This window comes from Lucilia cuprina, chromosome 5, assembly GCF_022045245.1.
Source record: "Lucilia cuprina isolate Lc7/37 chromosome 5, ASM2204524v1, whole genome shotgun sequence".
NCBI classification, from domain to species: Eukaryota; Metazoa; Arthropoda; class Insecta; order Diptera; family Calliphoridae; genus Lucilia; species Lucilia cuprina.
Genome location: NC_060953.1, coordinates 51,386,606 through 51,396,196, shown reverse-complemented (window position 1 = coordinate 51,396,196; position 9,591 = coordinate 51,386,606). Strand labels below are relative to the sequence as shown.

General features: G+C 27.5%; 1 protein-coding gene across 1 annotated transcript in view; it reads left to right on the top strand.

Annotated features, from left to right (window-relative positions):
- The first annotated feature begins 3,744 nt into the window (after nt 1-3,744).
- The window catches only part of LOC111677240 (band 7 protein AGAP004871), an 8,059-nt gene continuing 2,212 nt past the window's right edge, over nt 3,745-9,591 (top strand). The window contains exons 1-5 of the mRNA XM_046952031.1: nt 3,745-4,024; nt 4,180-4,289; nt 4,429-4,501; nt 8,222-8,304; nt 8,445-8,648. Of these exons, the coding sequence (XP_046807987.1) occupies nt 3,985-4,024; nt 4,180-4,289; nt 4,429-4,501; nt 8,222-8,304; nt 8,445-8,648 (510 nt within the window). The 5' untranslated portion in view covers nt 3,745-3,984. The remainder of the gene's footprint in view (nt 4,025-4,179; nt 4,290-4,428; nt 4,502-8,221; nt 8,305-8,444; nt 8,649-9,591) is intronic.

The following is a 9,591-nucleotide window of genomic DNA, read 5'->3' as shown; positions in this document are numbered from 1 at the left end:
AGTCTATAGTCTAGTCTATAGTCTAGTCTATAGTCTAGTCTAGTCTATAGTCTATTCTATAGTCTAGTCTATAGTCTAGTCTATAGTCTAGTCTATAGTCTAGTCTATTGTCTAGTCTATTGTCTAGTCTATAATCTAGTCTATAGTGCTGTCTGTAGTCTATTCTATAGTCCAGACTAAATACCTTCACCCCATAATTTTTCTCTGTGCAATTTAAGTAGTTTTATACGTTTGCATATGCATGGTGTTGTTTAAATTTGTTATTGTAATTACAGGTACAGTACTTGTCTATTCATACATTTAGTTTTATATAAAATTCCTTGTTTTTTGTTGTTGTTGTTTTTTTTTAAGTTGTCGTAGTTATGACAAAAGGATACATATTTGATAAGTATTTTAAAGCAATTACTTCTAGGAACTTAACATGTGTGTTTTATTATAAATTTTTTTTTTGAAAAAATATAAATTTAAATTGAGGTTTTCCATTTAAAGAAAGTAAATAAACAGACAAATCTATATGCGTGTGTGTTGTAATTTTATTGTCAAGACGAAGACATGACACACTAATACCACAATTGTGGAACATATTTTGTGAAGGCAACACCCTACAGGAGTACTATTTTGTTTTAGTGAATTTCGTGAAGGCAACACCCTACAGGAGTACTATTTTGTTTTAGTGAATTTTTACAAAACTGCTTGTATTGTCTATTAAAAGGCTAAGGGAATTATAGTTTAAAATAAATATAGTTTAAAATAAAAATGTATTATATTCTATTATAACAAATTTGTGTTGCAACTAATAGGATAAAAGTAGTGTACATTTTCTTTTTGTAATTTAAATTTGTAACTGTTAACTAAACAAAAAGAACTTAATAGAGGTTTAAATTTAATATTTAAAAGTTGATGTAGGTCAACATTAGAAATTTTAACAGATGGTAACATCTGGATTTTCCTGTAGTACAACAAATATTATTAATTTAAAACAATTTAATTATCGTAATGACTTTTGAGAAAGAGTACAGTGTAGGTGTTATGTATACCAAATTATTATATATATTTTTGTTTTCATTTAAAATACATATGTGCGTATGAGTAATGTGAGTCAAGAAATATCAAGTATGCACAACATCAACTAGGAAGTTAGTAAGTTAGTTAGTTAGTTAGTTATTTAGTTAGTTAGTTAGTTAGTTAGTTAGTTAGTTAGTTAGTTAGTTAATTAGTTAATTAGTTAATTAGTTAATTAGTTAATTAATTAGTTAGTTAGTTAGTTAGTTTTAACACAAAAAATGTAAAGTTTCTTAAATATTGTTTTATTTATTTACTTACTTAGTCTTCGTACTGCATATTAATTATTCCAAAAAAGCCAAAACAGCAACAATAAAAAAAATGTTAAAACAAACAAAAAGACAAAATATAATCATTTACAAACTATACACATTTTTAATTAAATTTTCCATCCAATTAACTTACTTTTTAACATACGTTCCCGGTACTCATCATCACGTTGTATAGACACAACCCCATTACCGCCGACACCACCATCACCATTTGAAATTGTGGTAATATGTTGATGCAACTGTGTATCCATTACAGAGAGCTAAAGACAAGCTAAAAGTTGCAAAAAAATAACATTTAGAAAGAAAAATCCAAAAAATATAATATAAAATTCTGAGAATAATAATAGTTCAAAGGAAAAAACAAATCAGCAAACATTAGAGTTGCATCAACCAAACTTACATAAAGATTCTGGCACATACATACATATAATTACATATATATGTGGCTTTGAATGTTTCCCTCTGTAAACATCGATTTAACATGCTAGAAAATCCTTAAGTCATAAATAAAACATTTAGTGTAAATACGTGAATTTGCAATGACAGTGAGAGTTGTAACAATTTTTACCAAAAGTTCAATTTTTTAGTTAAAATTTAATTTCTTTTTCGTCATGTACCGCCCTGATTTTTATAATAAATCAAATTTATTACTTTATTATTTTATTGGATATTTCACTAAAATATAAATTTTTTATTAAAAAATTTGCATTTAAAATCTAAATTTTTTATCAAAAATTTATTTATTTCAAGATATTTTGAATATTTTATAATTCCCATAACTTGCACTCTTTACTGTATTATTACTAAATTTTAAAAACTTTCTGTGTGTGGAGTAGAGCTAACACATCGCTAAAAAGTTGCCATTTTCTATAGTAAAACTTAAGCACAGCACAAATCGTTATACAAATTTTATAACACATCTTATAAATTATTTAAATCTTTGAAAGTGTAAGTAGAGAAGATACACCAGATATTTACCACTTTAAATAACAATATTAGGGTGACACTAATGCATTTAGATAATAAAATGTTTTTATAAAAACTAAAGTGTTGAGCCTCAGTAATAGATGAAAAATTTTTTAACTAAAATTTGTTTTAAAAATTATTATTATTTCTTAAAAAGGTACTACTCTAATGCATTTCTATTTTAGTTATTTACATAGAGGAGAAAACCATATAAACATATGTAATCTAACAAAAATCAATGTCTGAATAATTTTGTATATGATGTGTTTATCGTTTGCATAAAAATGTTATTTTAACGAGATAAACATTTATGCATAAATACGTACAAATGTATGTGAATGTTAAATTTGTAGATAATTCAAAGAAAAGAAAATATACCAAACTTTAAACAAAATATATTAAGATTTGCAATACAAACTTATGTACACATATAACTAAAACAATGTTAGATTTAGAGATGAATCCGTTTTTTCCACGATCGTTAGATCTGCCATACGTGATAAAGAAGCTAATGTTAAAAAATATACTGTGACAGTCAACCGCTAATAAAATCTAGTTCACGATGCTTTAGACGACTGTTGAGAATATTTTTCACTATTTCCAGTCTAATCATGACTAGACTATAGACTAGACTATAGACTAGAATATAGACTAGACTATAGACTAGACTATAGACTAGACTATAGACTAGACTATAGACTAGACTATAGACTAGACTATAGACTAGACTATAGACTAGACTATAGACTAGACTATAGACTAGATTATAGACTAGACTATAGACTAGACTATAGACTAGACTATAGACTAGACTATGGACTAGACTATAAAATAGACTAGGGACTAGACATGACAGACATGACAAAAGTCTGGAACATAGACTTAATTAGATAATATATAGGCAACACTACATTATAGGCTATACTATATGTTTTACTCTAGACTATATAAAAGATTGCTTAGTTATAGTGAAGATATTATTTATCAAAATGATAACGTTTGTTTTCACCATCTTATCAATTTTTATAATAAAAACAACAAAATAATAATTGAAATGTAATAATAAAATATTTAAAACTCCAAACAATATAGACGACAAAAGTAAAGTATTTTAATTATTAACAAATAATTAAATAAATTATTTATTACACCAAATAACTCACACCAAACAACACTTAATTTCTAACGGTGTATAGATTTATTTGAACTCTATTTATAAAAACTTTTACAAAGCCATTGACAGAACCCATTCCAAAGGCAAAACACCCCCTAATTTGTTTATAACAATTGTTGTTATCCATTAACAAATACTACACACACGAACAGACAATTGTTTTGTTATAATTTATGGATTTTTATGAGTTCTACACATGAAATTATCCATTTTATTTTATTAGTTGGAGTATAATAGATATACTACAGTTAGTTGTAATCAATTGGTCAACGTGTTCGAATTCGAGTGGTCGCCAATAAAATGGGTTCTGTAGAGTGTTACGCTAAAAGAAATTCAAAGCAATTCAATATAAACAATTAAAATTATTACCAAAAAAAAAAAAAAAAACAAATAAAGTGTGAAATTTATCTAGTGAAATATTTATACAAATAGAGAATCCATTAAAAGCTAATATTCTAGGTTGTAAACTAATTGTTTTTAATTATCTAAAGTTCTTCGTATATTTGTAAGATGAGTTGCAGTAGTGCTAACAGTATTAAGGCCATTATACGTATGAATCCCAAAATTTATTAAATTTTACAAATTATTTTTTCAAATTAATAAAATAATAAACATTTATCATAAGCCGTTTATTTAATTGACATTTATTGTGTAATATCCATTTTCATAGTTTTTTATTTATTATTATTCATTTTCATGTTTTAGCTGAAGCTGATACCAGCGATAAAGCCTCAACATTTGGCAAAGTATTGCAATATTTGTCAATTTTATTGGTTATCCTTACAGCCCCTTTCAGTTTGTTTGTGTGTTTCAAGGTTAGTTATGGTAGTTTCATGTATAACTATTTTTTTCCATTCGTTTAATGTTTAATGGTTAAAATGTGTCATTTATTGTTTTTCGTTTTTTTGTTTTATTTTTATCTTTGTTTGTTTTTTTTTTCGTTTGTAATTATAGGTTGTGCAGGAATATGAACGTGCAGTTATATTTCGTTTAGGTCGTTTATTACAAGGTGGCGCCAAAGGACCTGGTAAGTTATACTTTGTGAACATACAAAATATAGTTAATCAACTATAGCATTGCACTTTTATCTAGACAGTTGATTAATTAAAAAAGATAATGAGTTTTAATATTAAAAATAGTTTTTCATATATAATGCAATTTTTTATGATGTAAATAGTCATTTAGTTATTCAAATTGAAAAAAAGTAATTTGTAAAAATAATACATTCTCTAGGGCTTAATAATGCATTTTTAAAGGTAATGTTCACTTGAATTGAAATTTTAGTTAAGACAAGCTGGAGTTCTTAAATACTTTATTGATTTCCATTAGAGTCTTCCGAGAAACAGCTCTTTTTAGAATCTCATTGTTATAAACAATCCCTGCGTATTAATTAATTAAAAAAACATATATATTTTCGAATGTTCCTAAGTTCCCTACCAGTGATCGATCATAAATATACTGAATTCATACTTTTAACATATGAAATCTTTCTAATTTATTAAGATTAGTTGTCAACCTTTGGTTGGTACTAGAGCTTAAGCAGTGTTTGCTAATGCTGAAAGATGCTGGCTTAACAAGTATAAATAAGAGAATTAGTAAATTCTTGGAAATATTTCGTATTTTTTAGAGAGACCACTATATACCGGTATGTTTAAATCAGTTTTCAAAAGACACCTGATATATGCGAGATCTGTATCTTCAATAATTCAATCAAATATACGTTCAGTAAAAACACTATTACAAATCACGAATATAAGTTCATAAATAACAGAGATATGGGCAAGAATCTTAGAAAAATCTATTTATAAGCAAAGAACCATAACAAGTCATAAGGCAAATTTTATTATTGTACTTTTTTGTTTACGTTATCATTCTCTAAACACGCCAAATTAAGCAAAGTAGTGCCCGGATTAGGTGAGAACCTACAAAAAGAGTTTTTTGATACCTTTTCGTTTTCCAATAGGTACTTTTTAAATTTTCTATAATATTGAACCTAGAAACATGATATTAAGTATGTAGAGCATGGATAAAGTGAGAACATATAAAAAAGTACTTTTTGGTACTAATTAGTTCTTCAAAAGGTACCTTTTTGAATCTTCTATAAAACATGGAATAATTGAATTTTCTTTAATATTGAACCTAAAATTATAACATTAACCCCCAATAACACAATGTCTAGTTATTCTTTATCTTAAGGTTAAATTGACAGTTTTCATAAAAAAATATTTTAATCGGCAGAATAACTTTCGGTTAAACGGGTTGAGTGAGAATATATAAAAGAAGACTTTTTGGTAGTTTTTCGTTCTTCGAAATGAACTTTTTGAATTTTCGTTCTACCAAAGGTACTTAGTTGAAATAAAATTAACCTTGCATATCCTTTACTACGTAAGAACCTATAAAAGGGGTCTGCTAAATACTTTTTCGTTCTTCGAAAGGTACTTTTATAAAAGTGGACTTATTGTTACTTTTTTGTTTTTTTTTTAAAGGTACTTTTTGAATTTCATATAATATCGAATATATTATGATATTAGTATGTAGAGCACAGATTTTTACTTGCTGCGTTAGTGTAAGTGTTAATCTATAAATTAGACATTTTTATACTTTTTCAAAAGGTACTTTTTGAATTTTCTATAACATTTAACAATTGAGACCACTATAAATTGGTGATGGTTCTTTTGGAATGATTTGGAGACGTACATGAGAACCACATATTCTAATAGCATGGAAGTAGGTAGCGTTCAGCTTGGAGTTTCGGACTATAATTCGGCATAAATTCCATAAGTACCCCACACAGAGAAGACTGTGGGACTAGGCGTTGGAAATACCTAGAGTGAGTGTGTGGGATGAGTGAAAAATGTGCTCGAATGAATGGTGATGAAAGATATAGGGTGGTCGAATATTCCTTCCTTCTCCATAAAGTATGTTCAAGGGTTTACTCTATTTATATCAGGTTTAACACAAAGATGTTGAAATGCTTTACGTGAACATCTGCCGTGTCGGATTTATTTCACGGCGGCATATTTCATTCACAAGATGAGTCTCCACCGCTCCTTTGCATATCTTGGACGCAGGTGGCAATCCGAGTAGGTGGCAATCTGAGCTATCCAATACCTGATCATTTCTGTGTCGTTTCTTAACTTTCAAGCTGGAAAATATTACTTCCGTTTACCATCACGCAGATGGGATGTCCCCTGTTTATTGCCCCCCTGGGCATGAATCCTTGACGAGTGTCACATCATGATGTATTGTAATCCGGCGGTAGATAGGTGCTTCCGAGACTATAAATTGGTATTGAAAATTTACTGCCTGGTCTAGTCCTTACATAATTTGAAAAGAGGTCGAACCAGAGCACCATATAATACATTTCTGTATTACGAAAAGACTGGGTATACAAGGAAGAATTTTCTAAAGTTTCTGATGTTTTCTTATGTTTCCTGACTTGCATTCTATATGATTCGTGTTTCGTACTACCAATTACGTTCCTTCTAGGTGCTGTTGCCGAAACAACAAAGACATAGTAGTTAGATTGTCGGGGTTATATTGAGCTTGCTCATGACACCTGTCCTTCCCTAACTATTATGGCAAGAGAGTACCAGTGCGATCCACGAATTATCGTGGCTTCATTCAGCTTAGGTCAGTCCCTAATAAATCTGTAGAGTTACGATTTCAATTTTTGTTAACTGAGTGCTGGTACTACCTCTTTTCCCTCAGATCAGAAAAACAGAAGAGATTCACGTAGATAACATGCCATAGGCGAGACATCCAGTCAGTCTATTATAGTATTACCAAGATCGAAGTTTCAAGGCCTTATCATTCAGAACATGTTTAAAAGATTGTCAAGAATTTAAGTTGTTATATCTTAGACCACTATTATGAGTTTACACTTATATTTGTAACATTCAAAAATATTGGTTCAACACCCACTTTTACTTAAAACAACTTATCGATGTTTGTCCTTCTGTGTTCACATGTAAACTTCAGGTCGCAATTTTCAAGACAATTTGATGAAATTTGACACATACTTTTCTCTTGGACCAAGGACGAAGTCTAAAGACATGGGTCCATTATTTTTGTAGTTATATATAGTTTAGCTCCTGAGCTCATTATTATATTAAATGTTTTAGTATTTTTATAAAAATCGCAACAATTTGCTTTGTGTAGGTTATCATATGGTCGACCATGCCCGTCTATATATTCTTAATTGTTTTTACATATACTAGTGTATATAAAGCATTATCTAAAAAACATTCACATAATTTGCAAAATGCGCTGTTTGATAATGTTATCTTCAGTACTCTTTTTATAAGTACTTAACCCTTCTAAGTTATCTTCCCTATTTTCGTTAAAAATTCCTTAATTTGCATCTAAAAAACTTTTCAAATAAATTTTCTTAAACTTGCCATAATGTGTAATGTTATTCAGTACTAAAATCTTAATTAAATCACTCTGTGCTTGACACTGACAAAATCCTTAAATCCATAGACTATCAATTTGCTTACATATACCCAGTCATTATGTTAAACTTTATCTTTTAAACATCAACGTAATAAATTTACATAATTTTCTGTTTTCTGCCTTTACTAGGCATGAGCAAGTAACATTTAAGGATTATGGAAATTCTCGACGTTTTTAAGGCAAAAAAATAAAGAAAACCATAAAAAATAAAAAATAAAAAAAACATAAAATACTCGTACTCTTAGTTACTTACAATTTCATTCTATGTTTTATTTTATCTGTTTATTTTCAGGAATTTTCTTTATTTTACCCTGCATTGATGCCTATGCCAGAGTAGATTTACGTACGCGTACCTACGATGTGCCGCCCCAAGAGGTAAACCACAGGAAGGAATGAAATGAAAAAAAAAAGAAAAATAATGTGAAAATTTAAACAATCAAATTTGTTCACATAAAACAACCAGCAAAGATAAATAGAATGAAAATGTATTTAAGTTAAAATATTTTATCTTTTAGGTTTTAACCAAGGACAGTGTAACGGTTTCTGTCGATGCCGTAGTCTATTATCGTGTATCGAATGCCACCGTTTCAGTGGCCAACGTTGAAAATGCACATCATTCGACCAGACTATTGGCACAGACCACTCTACGCAATACAATGGGAACACGTCATTTGCATGAGATTTTAAGTGAACGTATGACAATATCGGGAACTATGCAGGTGGGTTGTTGTAAATGTAGTACATATACTATAGATTTAATGAAATTTGCAAGTATGGCAAAATAATACAAAACATTAATATGAATAGATAGAGAATAATTTTATTCGATGGTTATTAAGGTGGAATTTTCTTTAAAAAAAGTAAACTTATGGACAATTTTCTTTAAAAATAAAATTTATAGAATATTCTCTATAAAAAAAATTATCGAAAACTTTTCTATATAAAAAACATTTTTCTAAAATATTCTACAAAAATAAAATTTATAGAATTTTTACTACAAAAAGAAAATTTATGGACAATTTTCTATAGAAGAAAATTTATGGAAATTTATAATAAGAAAATTTATGGATTTTTTTTTCAAAGAAAATTCTTTATATTTTCTATTAAAAGAAAATTTAGGGAAAATATTTCTACAAAAAGCCAATTTATGAAAAATTTTTTATAAAAAGAATATTTGTGTGTACTTTTCTACAAAAAGAAAATTTATGGGAAAATTGTCTATAAAAAGAAAATTATGGAAAATTGTCTATAAAAAGAAAATTTATGGAAAATTTTCAATAAAAAGAAAATTTATGGAAAATTTTCAATAAAAAGAAAATTTATGGAAAATTTTCTATAAAAAGAAAATTTATGGAAAATTTTCTATAAAAAGAAAATTTATGGAAAAATTTCTATAAATAGAAAATTTTTGAAGAATATTGTAGAAAAAGAAAATTTATGAAATATTTTCTATAAAAAGAAAATTTATAAAATATTTTCTATAAAAAGAAAATTTATAAAATATTTTCTATAAAAGGAAAATTTATGGAAAATTTTCTATAAAAAGAAAATTAATGAAAATTTTCTATAAAAAGAAAATTTATGGAAAATTTTCTATAAAAAGAAAATTTATGGAAAATTTTCTATAAAAAGAAAATTTATGGAAAATTTTCTATAAAAAGA